Here is a 21,954-nt window from a genome sequence, read left to right as displayed (position 1 = left end):
TCCACTGCCTAAAGAGAAGGCTGTGCAGGAGATGACAGAAGTTACTGATCTTGCTTTGGCCTGCTTGGAGTATGTTCCTGCTCAGTCCTTGATTTTCCACACAGGAACTTTCCTGGTCCCTGAATTTAGCCTACAGACACATGAGAACCTCAGGCTCTTCTGGAGACGAGGTCCAGTTGCCCTGAGGAATGCCCAGCAACCCTCTGAGAAACATGAGGATGCCTGTTGTTTTTAGGCAGGGATTAAGCTAAAGATGATTAGTAGGGTGTATCTGAGGAAGTTCCAGAGGCTGCCACTGTGCTTTAGAGGCTCCTAAGGAGTGAGATTAGGTTTGCATCAAGGAAACACCATGGGGCCATGAGCTCAACACAGATGCAAGACTACCGTGGCCAAATAGCCTACTAGGGGAGGAGCCTTGCCACCAGTCCTGCTGTTCATAAACTGTGAAGGGTTAGTGGGAGATGTGTTGTTTGGCATCTGTATTGAACAGAAGTGACCACAAAACTGTAGAGTTCTCAATTCCTGGTGAAGTCAGGAGGTGGGAAGGGTGGGGGAGGTTTGGGGGTGGCAGCATAACTGCTTCACTGGACTTCCAGAGGGTGGGCACATAACTGTACAGGACCCTGCTAGTGAAGGTCTAAGAGACTGAAGAGGCGTATTTCTGGCTCACACTCTGTGACAGTACTATACAGAACTGTAACATTGTGAATTCTCAGTCTCTTTCTGCACACTCTGCCTGGCAACACCTCCTGGCCAAGCTGAAGGGGACCATCATATGAAAGGCATTGCAAACTTCAGTTGGCAGTGCTCACCCCACCACGTCCTCAATCACCCCTAAAGAAGAAGGTAGAGTAGGACAGACGCTTAGGGCATCACAGGGTCCACAGTGGTGACTTTCTTTTCTTTTTTTTTCCCCTCTCTCTCCTTTTCTTCTCTTTTTCCTTTCTTTTTCCTTTTTTGCTCTCCTGTATTTTAATAAATTAAAGCACAGGCACCAAATTAACCCACAGGCAATATAAAATTGGGTAGCATAGAAGAGGAGGAGCCTTTCCCCCATCTGTCCCAGCACCAAACTAGCACAGGCTTGGGAGAGACTCAGTATAGAACTGAGCCCCCAAGACAGATGGGACCTCTAAGTAAAGAGAAATAGAACTATGATGAGGAGAAGGGGGAGATCAGTCAACAGTTACAACCAAAGACTCAGCCCAGGAGCTGGCTGAACTGCAGTGGAAGTACAGCAGGAATGCTAAGGAGACAGACAGAACTTGTGTGGAGAGGTTCCCTATTGGGAGGGGACTGCATACTTTTAATTGAGGAGGAGGCAGAAGGTTATTGGGGCCTGGTGTTTCCTTAACTACTGGGAACTACCAAGCCCCATGGTCTCTGACTCAGAAGGCAGCTCACTAGGCAGGAAGTCTCTACCCCACAGAAAAACATGACTGGGTTACAGTTCTGCAGGGGCTTGACCAAATGACTTGGAGTATTCAGAAAGCAGTCTGCTCACTTTAATGCATGAAAGAGCCTTAGTGTCAATCCAGAAATTTCCAGTGACAATACTGGTTGACCCAGAGAGAGGTTGGATATCAGGAAAAACTTCTTTATGGAAAGGGTTGTGAAGCACTGGAATAGGCTCCCCAGGGTCGTGGTTGAGTCACCATCCCTGGATGTGTTTAAAATCCATCTGGGTGTGGTGCTCAGGGTCATAATTTAGTGGAGGGTTATTAGGGTTAGGTTAGTATGGTTAGGTTGAGGTGGGACTCAATATTTAAGGTCTTTTCCAACCTAAACAATTCTATGATTCTATGAAAATGCTGTTGATGTGGTCTACCTAGACTTCAGCAATGCCTTTGACACTGTCTCCCGCAGTATTCTCCTGCAGAAGCTGCAGCCTGTGGCTTGAACTGGTAACACTCTTGGCTGGGTAAGGAGGTGGATGATGGGCCGGGCCCAGATAGTGGTGGTGAATGGAGCTAAATCCAGAGGGCAACTGGTCACAGGTGGTGTTCCCCAGGTGTCGGTGCTTGGGTCTGTCCTCTTCAATATCTTTACTGATGCCCTGGATGAGGGCACTGAGTGCACCCTCTGTAAGTTTGCAGATGACACCAAGTTGGCTGGGAGTGTTGATCTACCTGGGGGTAGTGAGGCCGTATAGGATCTGGACAGGCTGGATAGCTGGGCTGAAACCAGTGCGATGAGGTTCAAGACTAAATGCCAAGCACAGCACTTTGCCCACAACAACTCCAGGCATAGTGCTACAGGTTTGGGGCAGAGTGGATGGAAGACTGTATAGAGAAAATGGACTTAGTAATGATTGTTGATCAGCTGAACATAAGCCAGCAGTGTTCCCAGGCGGCCAAGAAAGGCAATGGCATCCTGGCCTGCATCAGAAACTGTGTTGCCAGCAGGAACAGGGCAGTGACTGCCCCCCTGTTTTCAGCTCTGGTGAGGCCACACCTCAAATACTGTGTTTAGTTCTGGGCCCCTCACAAGAAAGACCTCGAAGCCCTGGAGCATCTTCAAAGAACGGCAACAAAGCTGGGGTAGGCTCTGGAGCACAGGCCATGTAAGGAGTGGTTGAATGAGGGGCTGTTCAGCCTGGAAGAGGCTCAGGGGAGACTTCATTGCTCTCTTTAACTACTTGAAGGGGGGTTGTTGCAAGCTGAGGGTTGGCCTCTTCTCTGGTGTAACTGGTGATAGGACTAGAGGCTTCAAGCTGTGCCAGGGGAGATTTAGGCTGGACATGAGGAAATGCTATTCTTTGAAGGAGTGGTCAGGCAGACGAATGGGCTGCCCAGGGAAGTGCTGGAGTCACCGACCCTGGAGGTGTTTAAGAAACATTTGGATGTTGTGTTGAGGGACGTGGTTTAGTGAGAACTATTGGTGATGGGTGGATGATTGGACTGAATGATCTTGTAGGTCTTTTCTAACCTTGGTGATTCTGTGATTCCTGCACAGCATAACAGACCTCACCACTGTCGCAATGTCTCTGGTTAGACTGAAGTCTTTCAGCTGACTGCAGTGTTCCAGCTGAAGCCCAGAATAAAGCAACTTTCTTTTGATATACTGGGCTGTGCTTTAGGCTGTCCTGAACACAGAGCAAAAGCAAGGATTTGCAGCTCAAAATCCAAGGCTGAAATTTCTGAAACAGCCTTTAGAGGACAGCAAAGAATTGCAAATGAAACGTTTTCATTTCTGGCCTGGGTCTGAGATCCTTAGGGCATGATTGGGGAGGGGGGGGGGAAGCAGGAGAGAGGGCTGTGTTTGTTTTTAGTTGTTGTTTTGTTTTTGTTTTTTTTTTTTAATATGGGTTATGAGTCCTGATTTAAAAGGCAGCCCGTGTGTTTGTTCTGTATTTAAAATGCAGACTAGATGTGACTACTGTGTTAATATGTGCTGGTATATGTGTTATGGCTTTCTAAGTCAAGGCTCTATTTTTATTTATATTTCATGTTACTTATCAGTATTTCTCAGTTTCCACTGTAATATCCATGTCTCTGTTGTCTTTTGCTTGCTAAGCTGCAATTCATACTGCTCAAACTGCCATGCTGTCAAAAGGGTTTGAGTGTTTCATACCCAGATCTAATGGAAAAGAGAACAGAGTGCCCTGACAAGAAGATATTGGTGCTGCTGTCACAGTCCATAGTGATCCTGGCCTTTCACATGGAGTCATTAAGTCCATGAGAAATTTACTTTCTAGGTTCAAATACTGCAATTCTCCCTCCAGTGGAAAATTTGGGCCAAGTGCGTTAAGAGTTGTATCTAGGTTACAGCCTGGTTTTGATCGAAATTAGTTGAGTCTGGAGTGGGCCTGTCAGCACCAGCTGCCCTACACAGCAGATACTTGGCTGTTTCAGGACGCTGTTTGCTGCTATTGATATAATCTATGTCCAGTAATGTACAGTGTGGTTCAGTGCTGGTCTGGCCTGCATCATATGTATGATACCAGAATAAATGTTGATGTTGCCTGTTTGCCTGTGTTGGACCTGAGCTGTCTCCCCGATATGATGAGGCAGCCCCAGGAGGGCCGGGGCAGTGGGTCAGGGCCAGTTTCCTTGTGGCCCAGGAGCCTTCAGAAAGACAGTCCCATCTGGGCAAGGGCATGGTCTGTTTTAGGCTGACCTGTTCACAGTGGAGATCCTGAAGTTTGTAGGCAGGAGTTTGATGATAATTTTACCTGAGGTAAAGGCATGGCCACCTCTTCCAGCTGCTCTGGCCCAGAACTCCTTCTGCCTGCCTGCTTATGCTCAGCCTGATGCCCAGAGACCCGGGCTCGCAGCCCAGGCCAGGGGACATGGCTGCTGCTTTCCCTTTTGCAGGCACAGCTTGTAGCAGTGCAGAGTAGGTATCTCAGAGACATGCACACATAGAAAGGACACTGACAAGATGCTAACAAGCTGACTCAGCCAAGGGCTGCCTTCAACGGGACTCACGTAGCTAAGACACAGTACAAGGCATGAGGGCTGTGACCTGCAGCCTCGCTGCAGCCATTGATGTGGAGCTCTAAGCTGGCCTCACTCACCACAGCACTGCCCATAGCTGATGTGGGAACACACACCATTCCTGCCCCAGTGGCTGGGATGGGAAAACCACAATCCATTCAGCCTGTGGCACCAGTCTGCAGGCCTACACCACAGGCCTGACTCCACTAGCTGCTTCACTCTCACACACACACAGCCCCCACCAACGACTGGCACTTTGTTATGCTTTAATAAATGATGTTAAAAAATAAAATGAGCTTTGTCACTTTTATGCATTACCTATATCGTATATCTTATGAGGGCTACTCCCAAACTAATGCCCCCTACTGTATATGTTAGCCCAAAACATCAGAGGTGGATGTGCATCCTTACACAGCACTATTGTGCTCTTTGTAGCAGTTGTAGTTTCCATGGAAATAAGTAGGAGGCATTAATTTTGGATCAACCTACATATACGTGTCCCAAGACAATTCCTCTTCACTCAGTGCAGCCCAGGCACACCAAAAGCTTGGGCAGTCATGCCCTACACACTCCAGTAGCTGGCACCAGAGCCTTGCTCCCCTGCGCCTGACTCCAGGAGATGACACCAGCCAGCTGGTTCACAGTATCACGTGCTGCAAAGCCCAGGTAGCCCATCAGCTAGCATGACTGGGAAGTTTGTTGCTAGTCACTGTCCCTGCGTTTGCTTTGTCTCTGCCTCAGCATTTTGCTCTAACCTCCAGTCAAGACTGCTTGCAGATCAACATTTAAAATAATGAACCGAGTCACTGAAATTTAGCTTTCTCATTCTGTTTGTGTCTGCACTGTTGTGTTAAAGAGCCTTAGCTAGAACAAGAGGATTATCAATTTGACTTTTTGGTCTTGTATTACTTAACTGAGGAAATTAATCCTCGTGATGTTTTGAACACTTGCTCTAGGTTCTTTAGGCCTCATAGTTCGTTTTTATTCAGCTGAAAGACAGAAAATATTTTTCTATCACTGCATGACCTCAGATACAGAAATACCAGGGCAGACTTTGTCGTAATTTGTTGCTGTTGAGTTGTATAAAATACAAAGGAAATCTCCAGTATGGCAAGATGTGAGAATTCACAATGAGACCCTGCACAAAACTAATGGTCTATTTGCTGCAACAGTTTTGAAATCCAACAGTGCAAATTTGGTTTCATAGTTTATCAAACAGACCCTGACAAAACACTAAAAATTTAAACTTGTAAATGGTTCTAGACAAGCAGTCTTTTTCAGATGAAATACATTACACAGCACAAAGAAGGTGCAGTAATATTCCTTGTAATAATCATAATGCATCTTCAGTGGAAAACCTGGAATTTTCAATTTGTAGTTAGTAGATGATGGAAAGATGTGCAGGAATGGCGTGCACTTACTGAACTGAGAGGATAGGATTCCAGTAGAAATGCTGCTTATCCTGGAGGTCTCTCTCTACTGCTTTGGAACATCTTTGTCTATACTCTTTAGTTTGTTTGTTTGTTTTTTGTAGAGATTCATTCTGAAGCTGAGTTTTTAATTCCAAAGGAATATGGTGTACTGGGTATAAACGGCACGATACCAGCTGCAGAGGTGGCCTCTGTGAGAAGAGACCAGCGGTTGCCCTGTGATGGATACAGCCATCTCCATTTCACTGGCCACAGCTGAGCCCAACAACAACTCTTGATGATAACATATTTTGTTATCATCATTTTGTTATTGTCAACTAAGTCAAAAATAGACCTAATGGTCAAATACATGCCAAGAGTAATCAGAAGTAAAGGCTGAGAAGAAGAGATGAAACAGTCTGAGCCTCTTGAGGCTCAGGGCAGTGGCTGATGTATCCAAAACAGATGAAGAATTGGCTGAGCTGAATGCAGAGTTGTCACTCCTGAAGTCTTATGGTACAGGAAGATGGGAGTCACTTGGGAAAAGGAATAAAAGACTGATTAAATGCAGAGAGGGGAGGGTGCTTCATTTCTCAGCAGATAGCTGGTAATTTCAGCAGATTGAAAAAAGTGCTTAGGAGAATTAATGCAAACTAAATACATGATCATCCTCTAGGGGAGTGGTGGGAGCCCAAGGGGAAGAGCCTGCAGGGAAAAGAAGAGTTTTGCAGACTTTCTTGGCACAGCATTTGCTGTTGTCATCGGTAGGGATGAAGCTGTGCTTGGATAGACTATCACACCTATCCTGAGTGGCTTTCTGTGGTCCTACATGAATTCAAGGATGGAAGAAGAGAAACTTGTCCTTTAGGTTGATACTGGCATAGGAACATATACATTTAGGCTGGATATGGAAACATTTATTTTGGCAGCTCTGGTGTAATTAGCCATTAGAGTAACTCAGTCACAGATAATCTTTTCTGTGAGAGTGGTGAGGAGAAATGGCATTCAGTGCTCTAAGGGTCAAGCTCAGGACACTGTTGGAAGAAAGTTCTTTGATATGGCACTGCCAATAGAGTAGATGCACCAGTCAGCTCTCTCAAGGTCTTTGTTCCTGTAAGCTTCCAATCTAGATAATAAGAGGTCTCCTTTGGGAAGTGGCTTTGAGCCCAGACCTAGGCTCCAGTGCCAGAAATGCACGTGTAGAGATTAAAACATGAAATACAACAACAAATTTAAGTCGTTAGCAAAGCTTGGCAATTCTCCCTTGAATGCTGGAATTGCAGCACTCTGAATCAGTAATTAAAGGTGCTGTTGCTCGCTGTTTATTAGGAAAGCTTTTAGCACCTGACATAGGAGCAAGGTACTTATGAAGAAAGCAGTGACCTTCCTTTTCTTTGACCTTCTCTGTAACTACTTGCACAGGCTTTAAGGATAAGAGGGAATTTGGCTGCATCTCACGGAATCAGGTCATTAAAGGACTCATAACTGCCACAGCCATAAAAGCAGTTCTAGGGACAATCTAAAGAGAAGCTCTGCCGAGCATGAGTTTGCAGTAACTTGGAAGCTCCCTTCGTGGTTTCAGAAATCACAAAAATCTTGCACTTCAAGGATTTTCAGACACTCAGAGTCACTGGCAAAGCAAAAGTTTCCTGTCACTGTTGAGACAAATAACACAGGAATGTCAAACACGGTGAATTATCAGTAATGCAGAATCTCCTAATAAACAGAACTGCATGATTCCTTCCTTCCATTTGGAGATTATAAAAGAAGCAAAAGGGCCACAAATCATAAAGTCCTATGAAAAAAGCAGTCTACGAGCAGTCTCTGGTTTGTATTGACTGGGGAGTGAGGGAAGTCACCCATAAAGAAATCTGCTGTCTCTCACACAACACCAGGACTGCTGGAGACAGATGGGATGCACCTTTCTCACAGCAGAAAAAGGATTATTGTGCAGGAGATAGCAGGGCTGACTGTTGGAACTTTAAAGTACATTCACAGGGAGAAAGGGATGAAACCAGGCTTGCAAGTGATAAGCTATGGGACATCCCATACAAACTCAGCATCAGAAAGGAATGAAGACCAGAGCTTTTGAAACACTATTAAATCCCAAACCCACGAGCAGCTTCCACAAGTACCTGTTATCCACTGCTGTTGTTCAGAAACAAAAACAAGAACCTACAGTGCCTGCCTCGCAAGTGTTTTGCAGTAGAACCAAATTTGCAGTCTTATTTGATTATTTTTGTACTAGACATTTTGCATCATGAGACCTTTGTATTTGCCATTTTAGCTTGCGCGATTGCGGCTTGGTTCTGCAAGTTCTAAAAGCAAGGTTCTATTCTGTAATTATGCTAATAAAAATATGTTTCCCACTAGGCTTGGGTAGTTGCTGATGTTGGGACTGGATGCATATCTTTGTACCAATCTGCCAACACAAAGATTGCTGCATTGCACATACGAGGATATTTAGGGCTTCAATCTCCCTCCTGCAATATTTGTGCAATAGAAACAGCAACAACTACAAGGACTATACATTTTTTTACAGGTGCCTACAGCTGAGCACCGAGATTTAAAGAACTGACAGAGCTGATGTGGCAATAACAATACACTGAAAATGCTTAAAATGAATAGCGAGTGAACAATCAGCCATTGAGGAGGTTTGGAAGAAGTCTGGTAGCTGCACTCAGAATTCTAGAGGCAACATGACTTGGCAGACCTCTAAATCAGATTCCTCAGAATACTTCAGATTTCTGCAATTTCTGCATCACTTGCCACATGGATCAGATTTTCTCCTGTCTGAATTGTTGCCTGCAAAAGCTTCCATAAGGCTGCATTGGCAGGTCCATTAAGTGAAAGACATGTGGAATGCCACCTACTGGAATTTGTAACAGTAGAAAATACTACAATAAAATTAAAAATACAACCCTGACTTGGAAAACTACAATGCATTGACAGGGTTTTGTAATTTTGCTATTAGTATACCACATCATAATATCATGTGAAGCATGGATAATTGTACCGAATGTGCAGCTGACAGAAGAAGACTACATATCCCAGAGAACATCACGGTCGGGGATAAGTCACTGGACAAGAACAATATAAAATCTCACTTCGGGGCTGCACTCAACCTACTGAATCCGCGACGCCAGGGGGGAGCGTATGGGAGCCTTCCAGCCGTTCAGCCTAGAGCTACAGTAGGCCTCTCGGTTTTGTGACTCACTCTCTCTCCTATTTTGCTTGATACGTTAGCCTTAATTTCAATTATATTGTGTTATATTGTGTTATCCTGTGTTTCGATATAGTATTTAGTAAATAAGTGTGCCTCCTTAGATCGTTGCTGCAGTTTTCTTTTCTAATTTCCCTTTTTTCCCTTTCCTTTTCGGCCAGCGACCCTGCAGGCCAGCTGTCCCCCCGTCACGGGTGCAGGTAGATTTTCGCTTAACCCGTGACATGCATAAAGAGCACACATTAATACTTTCGTCTTACTTGGTCTGCGTTTTAAATACAGAAGTCACACTTAGGCTGTATTATTCTGCACAGGAAACATAGCTATATTTGTCAGGGGATGGGATCAGTGCGATTGCTGTTGTTTTGCATCCTGATACACTTCAGTCTGCGGTGAAGCTTCAGATTCCTTCAATGTGTACAGATGAGTATGAAGACAGTATTGCACATCCAAACCAAGTCTGCAGGAATACTAAAACAACGGGCCTTGTTTGGAAACTTACATCTTAATAAGGTGCTCAAGAATTTCTAACTCAGAAAGGCCGAGCAGAGTTTTCTTGCCTCAAGGTGTGCCTCAGGAGGTGCTTTGTGAGGTCATAATGGGCACTATGGTGACGTTCAGGAACCCCATACTGTGTCACGCCAGGAGATACCAGTTGACCAGTCTTGCCTCAAGCCTGCAAGGAGGGTGCTTGCTGGTTGTGGACGAGAGGTAGCATGGGGCAACTACGGGAGACAACTACTCCCAGATGTTGCTTTTTGCTCTTCCTTCTCCTTTTCCTTGTGACTCCGTGTCATGGGCGACCCCGCAATGTCGCGTGGGAAGCACTCAGTCCAGGTAGGTTGGTCACTGAGCAAAGCAGAGGGGAAACAAACTCTTAAAGCTGCCTGGAAAGTAGCCTTGGATGGTGGGTCTGCCAGGGAAAAAACACAAGCCCTTATATCATGGCATCCCACCATGGAGCAGAGAGGGACATCCTAGAGGGGAGAGCTGTGCCCACTAAGCACAGAGGGCCTGGAGCACAGCAAACTTGATGGGTAAATGGTGCAGCAAGGAATATTGCATGGCATTTCTGCTTTTCTCTATTCCAGATTACCGTGTCGGTGACACGTATGAAGCAGAACCCATGGAAGGTGATCTGGAACGTCTCCAGGATTCCAGGGGTATGTTTTTCCTTGCAAATGCACCTGATCCCTGGCCATGGCTAACCCAGGGACTCTACTCTAGGCCTGGCAGTATCTGGACCTACGTGTGGCTCTCAAAACACTACGTGATCCCCTGCCAGGCTCTGCAGGCTCCTTAACTAGAAGCCTGGCACAATATGGAAAGGAAGCCTTTCTTCTGTTTCTTTATAGATCTGCCTGTACGCCGTATATCTGGGCTGCGCCATTTTCATCGGCCTCAAGGCTACCCCAGGGGTGAGTGGTCTGTCTTTGTTCATTTCACAGCGTCAGCAGGTACTTTCAGCCTTGTCTTCCCGTGGAACATACCTTACATTGGTCTTTGCTGCTGCTGGGATGTGGAGAAGAGCAGAGTGCCAATCAGGAGAGCACAGGCATATGGCCTGGGATTCTTTGCCCTGCACAGCAGTGTTTGCCAGCAGCTTCATCCCTGTGTCTCCTGAAGTGTTATCAGCAAAGGCAGAAGCACTTGGGGCAGAGTTTAGAGCTTCCTTCTAAAAACATGTGGAGATTCAGAAAGCATGTATGTCTATGCTGCAGTTCAGGTCTCAGCCTGCAGAGAATGCCTGGTCCTGTCTCTGTTAAAGGAGGGCAGCAGGGGTACCACCCGTGTGCGGTGTGAGCAAATGGATGATCTGCTCAGCCTGGTGGTAGAACTGAAGGGCGAAGTAGAAAGGTTAAGGAGCATCCAGGATAGTGAGAGGGTGACTGACTGATGGAATCACTCTGCCATACCTACAAGAAGGGTGCACAGGAGATGCTCTTCAGGCAATAGGAGATAATCTACCCACTCACAGTCAGATGAGAGGGGGTGAACCTCAGAAACAGCAAAGGATGGAAAACAAGTCCCTGTTCAGGGCAGCGAGCAGATCACCTCTCAACTTATCCCACCTTCCCACATACTCTTACATAACAGCTATGAAGCTCTGGAGCTGCAAAACAAACTTGGATGGTGGGTCCACTGGAGAAACAACCAGGCTCTGACACAAAGTCTGCTCACCTGTGCCCCAAATAGGGGCTGGGATGGTGTCAGCAGAGCCTTTTGCTGGCCAGCAGGTTCTGCACCCATGACTAATGGAAATGCACGCTTTTGTCCTTAAGTCCTCCCCATGCGGTTTACGTATGCTTCATGGATGTCACATGGTCCCCAGTGAGCAAGGGCAGTCTGTCCTGCAGACAGGCTTAGAACTACAGGCTGTTACCTTAAGACAGCATCTGGGGAGCTGCCGCATCAAAGCCCACAGCAGAAACAGGCTCATGCAAGCACTGAAAGAATCTTCATACGTGTGTGGATTCTGCCTGTGGCTCACGCAATCCATCTCTGGTCACTGCGGATCCCTTAAGAAGAAGCATATTGTAACAGCTCTTGACAGATTTCTTCTTTCATCTATTCTAGATGCTGATCGTGTTGGTGACACATATGAAACAGATCCCATGGAAGGTGATCTGGAACGTCTCCAGGATTCCAGAGGTATGTTTTTCCTTGGGGAAGCACCTGATCCCTGGCCATGGCTCACCCAGGACTCTACTCTAGCCCTGCCAGAATCTGGGCCTACGTGTGGCTCTCAAAACACTATGTGATCCCCTGCCAGGCTCTCCAGGCTCCTTATCTAGAAGCCTGGCACAAGATAGAAATAAAGCCTTTCTTCTGTTTCTTTATAGAACTGCCTGTACGCCGTATATCTGGGATGCGCCGTTTTCATCAGCCTCAAGGCTACCCAAAGGGTGAGTGGTCTGTCTTTGTTCATTTCACAGCGTCAGCAGGTACTTTCAGCCTTCTCTTCCTGTGGAACATACCTTACAATGGTCTTTGCTGCTGCTGGGATGTGAAGAGGAGCAGAGTAGCAGTCAGGAGAGCACAGGCATATGGCCTGGGATTCTTTGCCCTGCACAGCACTGTTTGCCAGCAGCCCCAGCCTACTGTCTCTACAAGTGATGCCAGCAAAGGCAGAAGCATTTGGGGCAGAGTATAGAACTTCCTGAGGATCCTGTTCCACAAACAATCTGTACATGGTTTGTTTTGTGCCAATATGGTACCTATTTTGATACCTGGAACCCATTTGACCCATACTTGTGAGTGGAAGAGGGAGAGAAGTTTCTGTCAGTAGGAGTGTTTGTTGCCATTCAAGGCTGAACAGATTAATTGCAATATATGTCAGGAGCTGCCTCTGCTTGTGGATGTGGCCTTGGGTGTTGGCTCTGCAGCTTCTCAAAGGGTTCCTTATCTAGAGTCTTGGAGGAATCGCATGGCTAAGAGCTGTGTGTAGGTTTCTTTTGAGAGATGCCAAGTGCATCCAGAATACCAGTCTGACCCTCCTGAAGTTGTTGATTATGAAAAGAGTTATAACCATCTGTAATAAAACTGTTTCTCCTCTGTGTTTCCTTCTAGCTGTTGCACCTCAGATTCCTTATCCACGTTCTCAGATGGATCTTCATTTTGGGCCTGAAGAGTATTCCAGAGGTATGTTGTCAGTGCCGATTTGTCTGAAGGAATAAACAGTTTCTTTCTGAGAGGAGGATACTATCAACTGCTGTGGAGAGCTTCTGTAGAAGATGTCATTTGCTGCCATTCAAAGCAGAAGAACTGCATTCAAATATTCAACTGGAGCTGTTCTGCTGATATTGGTGGAGCTGGCCAAGTAGGATTAGTAGTACCATTGCATGTAGGCCCTTGCTCAGGCAGACTGTAAGACATCATCCTCACCCTCTGATACTAAGGCACAAGAATCAGGGATGATAATGGTGTGAATACAACAATCCTTTGCACTTCTTCACTACACTGTGATGTCGTCAGTAGTGCAGAACTCATGAGTGTGTTGCACTGTCTTGTGTTCTCCAGCTGCCGGAAGTGTGAGAACTGCAGAGCATGAGGAACAGAAACGGGGAGGATATAAATCTGCCTTTGCAGTGCTTGCTGTTCTGTTCAGTCTGGTCATTCTGGCTGCTTTGGCTTACCTGGCAAAACGTCTGCTGATGAAGAGACAAAAGTGAGTTGTTTCTCCTGTACTCTTTCCTAATTGGCTGCGTTGTACAGGGAAGCTCTTGCAATGAGAGCCTCACAGAGCACAATGAGCAATGGACAGCCATCTGCTCGGATTTCTGTTCAGGGATCACTTTGCCTCATAACTCCTACAAATTTGGAGTCTTGTCTAAAATCCCTTTCTTTTTGTTGCAGAAAAACAATGACATTTGTAGCTATCGTGAAAAATGAAGACCCAGCTCCAGCAAAAAAAGGAAAGAGTGTAGACCGAATTACCATAGAAATTCAAGATGTTTCTGGGAATTCACAGTCACATCGGAAGGGTCTTGTCCAATGTATATTCTCACCAATCACTGCCTTATTCAGATAGTCCCCAGAGCGATCCTCTAAGCTTGACCTTCGCAACCAGTCAGAAATCTCTGGTACAAGCAAAAAGGCACTAACATCAGGAAAAGATGAGAAAAATACATGCTGCTGTGGAAAAGCAGTGAAATTGGGTGAATCATAGAACTCCTGGTGGACTTTCCCAGTTCCAGCAGTCCATTTCATGATGTCCATACTTAAGGATGACCATTATAGCATTCACCGCTTATTCCATATCATGACATCATGCCCAAGTTGTACAACAGATATATGTCATCTATACAGTCAATAAACTATAATTACCATTATAGACAGATATATGTACTTATGTGCACGTATACCTAAAACTTCTGACTGTTCTCTCCCATCATCAAGTCTCCTTCTGGTACAAACTCAACATCCCAGTTTGGTTTTTTGCATTTCCCACCATGTCCCTGAGCAAAATCAGTCCCACAGGTGGGCTGGCATTTGACCGAGGCAGCGGTGACCCAAACCGTATTGCCTCGTACATTGCTCTTATGTACTACAGGGACTCCATCCCGTTGCTCAGTACATAGGAGGCTGGACTGAGCAGGGCCATCACGACTGACAGATCCCACGGTGCTGACTAACAAGGTGGCTTGGGCTAAACGTTTATCCCAGTGCATGAATGTTCTGCCAACTACTGCTTTCAGTGTAGTTTTTAACACTCCAAAGTACTGCCTTTTCCAGAAGCTGGTGCATTGCAGAGGGTATGAAATGTCCACTCAGTGACATCCTCTTTGGCCCAGGTGTTTATGAGGGCATTATTAAAATGAGTTCTATTATCCTAAGATTTGCTTTCTGGAATTTTGGGTAGAGCTATGGGACACGGGTGTTTCCAGACCTCAGATGTTTGCTTCCACCATTGCAAGCACATTGTGCTTTCCATGGCAGGTTTATGGGAGTGAGATAGAATTCACCTCCAGGCCTCCCCATATTTCTACTTAATCCACTGTCCCCCACACCGAAGAGTCTTCATGGGCATGGATTATTTATTTGCAGCACCAGATTCACATTCACAGATTACCTGTGCAAGACAAGAGTGTCCATGGTCAAGCCCACCCCTCAGTCCTGTGCCCATCCATATGTTGCATACCTTCCTTGATGGCTTCTGGTGTCATGAGGCCAGTGAGCTAGAAATGGCTTTCTGTTACATTGCCAGCGTAGATCTACCAGAGCACGAGTCATTCAGCACACCCTGTGGACATTTTCACATTTGAAAGCTTTTCTTTGGAGCTGTTTCCTTTCAAACAGGAAGCCCAGGAATGTTTCCTGGCCAAAGACTGGCTGGGGCACCACTTCTGAAGATCAGCACCCCCTGACACCCAGGCAGTGCTGGATCAAAGCATGGTTAACTGCTTTGGTTTGCTGTTGTTAGGAAAATTTCTGCTCCAAGAAGCTTCCGCGATCACATTTATCCCAAAAAGAGACTGTTTTTGGCACCTGGTACCCATTTGACCTGTACTTGTGAGTGGAAGAGGGAAAAAAATATAGCTCTGCATTTGCAGTGCTTGCCATCCTGTTCTCTCTGGTCATTCTTTCTGCTTTGGCTTACCTGGCAAAACAGCTTCTGATGAAGTGACAAGAGTGAGTTTTTTCTCCAGTAGTGTTTCCTAGGTGGCTGCTATGTTCAGGGGAGCTTTTGCAATGTAAGCCTCCCAGAGCACAGTGAACAATGGACTGCCATCTGCTGGGATTTGTGTTCAGGGATCACTTTGCCTCATACGTCCTTCAATTTAGGACTCTTGTCTTAAAACCCCTTTCTTTTTGTTGCAGAGATACAATGCCAAGTGAAGCTAACATGGAAAATGAAGACCCAGCTCTAGCAGAAAAAGGACAGAGTATAGCTCGAATTACCATAGAAATTCAAGATGTTTCTGGGAATTCACAGTCATATCTGAAGGGTCTTCTCCGATATATATATTCTCACCAATCACTGCCTTATTCAGACAGTCCCCACAGCGATTCTCTAAGCTTGATGTTCGCAAGCAGTCAGAAATCGGTGATGCGAGCAAAAAGGCACTAATGTCAGGAAAAGAGGAGAAAAATATGTGCTGCTGTGGAAAAGCAGTGAAATTGGATGAATCATAGAACTCCTGGTGGACCAAGAATGTAAAGATCTGCACCTCTGGGGAGCTGTGTGCCACTGAAGAGAGCACACAGTGTCCATGAGAGAAATATTAGACAAATGGGAGTGTTTCCTTACCGTGATGCAGGCTCGCCAATGCAGAGCAATAAGGAACATACATAAGGAATGTCCTTATATCAGTATGTCACTTTGTCTCTACCTCCTGGAGACAATGTGGGAAGGACTGGAGCATTTGGGAAACTCTACTTCTCCCTTAGCAACTTTGCCAGTTCCAGCAGTCCATTTCATGATGTCCATACTTGTGGATAACCATGAACTGCTAAGATAACAACAGCGATACGAAGAAGCACCTCACCGGGTGCCCAATGATGTTATGGTTTATACAAGGGAGGACTCTGGGAGTAGGAAGGGTCGTGCGTGGGTTTGCGTAGCAGGTGTACAGGGCACGTGTGTGTGGAAGCCATACTAGTATATAAGCCATATGACGCAGCAATAAACTGAGAGAAGGCCTCATGACATCCATGACTATGTCTCTCTCCCCTGGACTGTTGATGTTCCGGGATGATTGGGCTATTTGACAGCTGTGTCACTTTCCTAGAGAGACAATAAAGCCTGACTGATGTGTAGTTTCTCAAGTCTTTCTTTTTGCTCTTTTTTAGATGAACATATTATTAATCCCCTCCTACTTGTCTGTTACTCTCTGACCTGCGCAATCTTTCAGATGATAGCAAGAGGTGTTGCAATGATGTCAGCCAATTTTTATCTCTCAATTGCATTACGTTATATGCATTAAATAATGCATTCTGCCATGGGTAACTGTGAGCTTTTGGTGCTTATGGATGATTATATGGCTTCAGCGACACCTGCAGAAAGGCAGGGCATCAAATACCGATAGCTGTGGAAGTTGTGCCACCTGGTGGAAAAACAGCAGCAGCTCAGGGGCTGGCAGCTCTTACAGGCGGTCAGAAAAACTTTTTGAAAGCTTTTTAAAATCGTGTGTTCTGACACCGAAGCAGGCAAAACACAAACCTGTGAGCAGAGGAGAGGAGCAAAAAGCATAGTCTCCTTTGTGTCCATGTGTAGCCTATGCAGACCTGGCAGCTCACAAAGAGAACGCGGTAAAAGCAGCGGTGTTCAGCTTGCAGGCCTGACTCAGGCAAAATTTCCCTTGAAGTCAGTGGAAGTTCTGCCTGAATGAAAAACGGGACTGGTCCAGCATGAGTTTGGCCTCACCGTACCCTTGCAGAGCAACACATTGCATCCAGGAAGGATATGCAAGTTCCAGCACTAAACCAATGACAAAGCTGATTTTGAAATGGTTTTAATGATGGACAATCTGCATACCAATTGACTCATTTGCGTATACGAATGCTTGGAAAAATACCAGAGAAATATGTAGAAAGTCTGTAATGCTCTATGACAATAGCTTCCAAGTACACTGACCTTTGGTAAATGAAACAAACAGAAAGTACAGTACTCTTTTGATGAGGCATTAATGAAAGATTAAGAACGGATACAGCTGCATCACACCAGCACTTTGTTAGATGTACTATTTTCCCTCCATGCCTCTTCCATAATCACAGAAGAAGCACTCTGCAAGGCAGTCAGTGAACACATGCTGTACATGTTTCTATTTAGCTGCAAGCAGGATGTACAGAGCAGCACAGCACGGCTGACTCCAGGGATGCAGAGGAGGACGGCAACAGAATGGACAGTGCTGCAGCTGTGGGTGCTCCTGTGCTGCTCTGAGGGCATCCCAGCTGGGACTGGGGGAGAAGTCAGGATGGCAAGATCCTGCCCACCTCTGCAGGTAGGACACCAGAATTACATCCCAGCCAGCCACACTGCTGCTATGCACTAAGGTGGGGTACACAGGAGACAGCAATACAACACCTAGGGGAAAAAAAACAAATAAACCAGTAAGTGAATGGAAAGGACATGAACACTCATGCAACTATTGTGTCACTAGGGCTGTGACGCTGCTTTTAGGAGCTGCAGAGAGCAGGGCTCATGAAGGGGCTTGTTGTCTGTACCTCAGCATCACGATGTGCAAAGCAATCTTCTAATGTACAGCTGACCCTACCCATACAAAAGATTCCAGCTGTTTGAAGCTGTCCTCAAACACTCACTAAGTGAGGAGTGACTATGTACATTTTTGTTCTTACCTCATTTCATTCCCTTGCTGTCCACCATGCTGGGAGTCATCCTATGTATGGATGAAAAAATAAATTATGTGTTTTTTCCTTTTTTAACATCATTACATTGTGTTTCTTTCAAGGTAATTTGTAAGGAAAGTGTTCTGTAGAATAGAAGCTGTTAATATGCCCAGAGACTTCCTATTTTAATAAAATAAACAGTTCAGTTCAGACACAGCTGATCTTTTTCTTGACTCTTCCCACTGTCACATCCCCAAGATAAGTACCATGGAGCCCAGGAAAAGATTTTGGTTTTGGGTTGGTTGGTTGGTTGGTTGGGTGGGTGGTTTTTTTTAATTCTTCATTTACATTATCTGCTTTTCAGTTCTAACACCAGCTCTGTACAGATCCATAGTTCTGTACAAGAAAACAAAAATGCAAAATCAATAGGCCGTATCTGTCATTTTTATAAAAAAGAGGGAAAAAAAAAACGAAAAAACTACCTGAGTGTTCTCTTTTGATCAATGGTTTCATTCCTGTACAGATGGCAAAAGTGGAATAGAATCAGGTCCAATTATGTTTTGCAGGCCACCAGATCATTTTAACTTTATTCATGAATCTGCCAAGCTTTCCACTTCCTTCCCTCCTTCTTTCCCCCCTTCATTTCTTCCCCACATCCCTCTTTTCCTCCCTCTTCTCCCCCCTTCCTCTCAAAAGACACTTTGTCTAATAAGGTTTTTTAGCACGTAAACAGGTCTTTGGTAAGAGGTGTGTAAGGTACTATCAGAATAATACTGGATAGTCCATCCCACAGAGAGTTTACAGTCTAAGAAAAAATGACTACTAGAAACAGTAGGAATTTAATTTCTGATTTTGAATCACTGATGGGATTAATTTAAAAATATCTTGTCACTGAATCCACTGGAATATTAGAACTAGAGGCTGTGTAACTCTATAGGTTCAGAATGAAGATTCTGCAAATTGAAAATTTGGGGAGCCAAAAAGGTGAAGGGTAAAAGTCTGGGATGTGAAGAGAAGCAGAGTAGCAGTCAGGAGAGCACAGGCATATGGCCTGGGATTCTTTGCCCTGCACAGCACTGTTTGCCAGCAGCCCCAGCCTACTGTCCCCACCAGTGCTGCCAGCAAAGGCAGAAGCATTTGGGGCAGAGTATAGAACTTCCTGAGGATCCTGTTCCACAAACAATCTGTACATGGTTTATTTTGTGCCAATATGGTGCCTCTTTTGGCACCTGGTACCCATTTGGCACATACTTGTGAGTGGAAGAGGGAAAGAAGTGTCTGTCAGTAGGAGTGTTTGTTGCCATTCAAGGCTCAACAGATTAATTGCAATGTATGTCAGGAGCTGTTATTATCTGCCTCTGGTTGCAGAAATGGCCTTGGGTGTTGGCTCTGCAGCTTCTCAAAGGTTTCCTTATTTTGAAACTTGGAGAAATCGCATGGCTAAGAGCTGTGTGTAGGTTTCTTTTGAGAGATGCCAAGCGCATCCAGAATACCAGTCTGACCCTCCTGCAGTTTTTGATTAGGAAAAGAGTTATCACCATCTGAAATAAAAATGTTTCTCCTCTGTGTTTCCTTCTAGCTGTTGCACCTCAGATTCCTTATCCACGTTCTAAGATGGATCATGGTTCTGGGCCTGAAGAGTATTCCAGAGGTATGTTGTCAGTGCCAGTTTACCCGATTGAATAAAAAGTTCCTTCCTGAGAGTAAGATACTATCAATTGTTGTGCAGAGCTTCTGCACGAGGTTTGTTTACTGCCATTCAAAGCTGAAGAGGTGCATTCAAACATGCAACTGGAGCTGTTCTGACGGTAGTAGCATAGCTGGCCAAGTAGGATTAGTAGCACCATTGCAAGTAGGCTTGTGCTCAGGAGGACTGTAAGACATCATCCTCACCCTCTGCTACCAAGATACAAGTATCAGGGATGATAATGCTGTGAATACTACAATGCCTTGCACTTCTTCAAGACACTGTGATGCCATCAGTATTGCAGAACTCATGAGTGTGTTGCCCTGTCTCATGTTCTCCAGTTGCCACTGGTGTGAGAACTACGGTGCGTGTGGAACAGAAACGGGGAGAATATAACTCTGCATTTGCGGTGCTTGCCATCCTGTCCTGTCTGGTCATTCTGGCTGCTTTGGCTTACCTGGCAAAACGTCTGCTGATGAAGAGACAAGAGTGAGTTGTTTCTCCAGTAGTGTTTCCTAGGTGGCTGCTTTGTGCAGGGAAGCTCTTGCAATGAGAGCCTCCCAGAGCACAGTGAGCAGTGGGCAGCCATCTGCTGGGATTTCTGTTCAGGGATCACTCAGCCTCATAACTCCTACAAATTTGGAGTCTTGTCTAAAACCCCTTTCTTTTTGTTGCAGAGATGCAATGCCATTTGAAGCTGTCATGAAAAATGAAGACCCAGATCCATCAAATGACGGGCAAACCATCGTGAGATTTATGGTAGAAATTGAAGATCTTTCTGGGGCTTCAATGTCAAATCTGAAGGGTCTCCACTCTACTATCTCACAAATCACTGACATATTCAGTCAGTCCCCACAGCGATCCTCAAAGCAGTCAGGAATCGCTGAAGGAAGCAAAAAGGCACGAAAGTCACGAGAAGAGGAGAAAAATACATGCTGCTGTGGAAGAGCAGTGAAATTTGATGAATCATAGAACTCCTGGTGGACTTTCCCAGTTACAGAAGTCCATTTCATGATGTCCATACTTAAGGATGACCATTATAGCATTCACTGCTTATTCCATATCATGACATCACGCCCAAGTTGTACAACAGATAGATGTCATCTATACAGTCAATAAACTATAATTACCATTATAGACAGATATATGTACTTATGTGCACGTATACCTAAAACTTCTGACTGTTCTCTCCCATCATCAAGTCTCCTTCTGGTACAAACTCAACATCCCAGTTTGGTTTTTTGTATTTTCCACCATGTCCCTGAGCAAAATCAGTCCCACAGGTGGGCTGGCATTTGACCGAGGCAGCGGTGACCCAAACCGTATTGCCTCGTACATTGCTCTTAGGTACTACAGGGACTCCATCCCGTTGCTCAGTACATAGGAGGCTGGACTGAGCAGGGCCATCACGACTGACAGATCCCACGGTGCTGACTAACAAGGTGGCTTGGGCTAAACGTTTATCCCAGTGCATGAATGTTCTGCCAACTACTGCTTTCAGTGTAGTTTTTAACACTCCAAAGTATTGCCTTTTCCAGAAGCTGGTGCATTGCAGAGGGTATGAAATGTCCACTCAGTGACATCCTCTTTGGCCCAGGTGTTTATGAGGGCATTATTAAAATGAGTTCTATTATCCTAAGATTTGCTTTCTGGAATTTTGGTTAGAGCTATGGGACACGGGTGTTTCCAGGCCTCAGATGTTTGCTTCCACCATTGCAAGCACATTGTGCTTACCATGGTGGATTTATGGGAGTGAGATAGAATTCACCTCCAGCCCTCCACATATTTCTACTTAATCCACTGTCCCCTGCACCAAAGAGTCTTCATGGGCTTGGCTTACTTATTTGCAGCACCAGATTCACATTCACAGATTACCTGTGCAAGACAAGAGTGTCCATGGTCAAGCCCACCCCTCAGTCCTGTGCCCATCCATATGTTGCATACCTTCCTTGATGGCTTCTCGTGTCATGAGGCCAGTGAGCTAGAAATGGCTTTTTATTACATTGCAGCGTAGATCTACCAGAGCACGAGACATTCAGCACACCCTGTGGACATTTTCACATTTGAAAGCATTTCTTTGGAGCTGTTTGCTTTCAAACAGGAAGGCCCAGGAATGTTTCCTGGCCAAAGACTGGCTGGGGCACCACTTCTGAAGATCAGCACCCCCTGACACCCAGGCAGTGCTGGATCAAAGCATGGTTAACTGCTTTGGTTTGCTGTTGTTAGGAAAATTTCTGCTCCAAGAAGCTTGCTCGATCATCTTTATCCCAAAAGGAGACAGAGGAGAGTCCTTGGATTTCTTTAGTCCAATAGCAAGAGAGTCCACTAGGGCATAATGAAACATTTGATAGTTTTCCCTTAGAAGCTTTCCCAATTCCATTAGTTCATTTCATGATGTCCATACTT

At 45.4% G+C, this 21,954-nt stretch overlaps 1 protein-coding gene across 1 annotated transcript; it reads left to right on the top strand.

Annotated features, from left to right (window-relative positions):
• The first annotated feature begins 10,773 nt into the window (after positions 1-10,773).
• Positions 10,774-20,683, top strand: LOC146762725 (uncharacterized). The gene is made up of 6 exons (XM_085537404.1): positions 10,774-10,948; positions 11,649-11,723; positions 11,915-11,977; positions 19,441-19,512; positions 19,890-20,037; positions 20,226-20,683. The coding sequence occupies exons 1-6, from the start codon at positions 10,774-10,776 to the stop codon at positions 20,518-20,520; spliced, it is 828 nt and encodes a 275-aa protein (XP_085393530.1). The 3' UTR covers positions 20,521-20,683.
• The last annotated feature ends 1,271 nt before the right edge of the window (positions 20,684-21,954 follow it).

Source organism: Coturnix japonica, chromosome 1 (genome assembly GCF_054131305.1).
Source record: "Coturnix japonica strain WE chromosome 1, WE-NBRP24, whole genome shotgun sequence".
Lineage (NCBI taxonomy): Eukaryota > Metazoa > Chordata > Aves > Galliformes > Phasianidae > Coturnix > Coturnix japonica.
Note: the sequence above shows the minus strand (reverse complement) of the source record. Positions and strands in the feature narration are given on the sequence as shown.

Excerpts from the sequence above, each read along its gene's own strand:
- LOC146762725 (XM_085537404.1), top strand. The coding sequence starts at position 10,774 with ATGTATGTCTATGCTGCAGTTCAGGTCTCAGCCTGCAGAGAATGCCTG. Across the intron at positions 10,949-11,648 it reads GTTAAGGAGCATCCAGGATA|ATGCTGATCGTGTTGGTGAC; the intron begins GTGAGAGGGTGA and ends CATCTATTCTAG. Across the intron at positions 20,038-20,225 it reads CTGCTGATGAAGAGACAAGA|AGATGCAATGCCATTTGAAG; the intron begins GTGAGTTGTTTC and ends TTTTTGTTGCAG.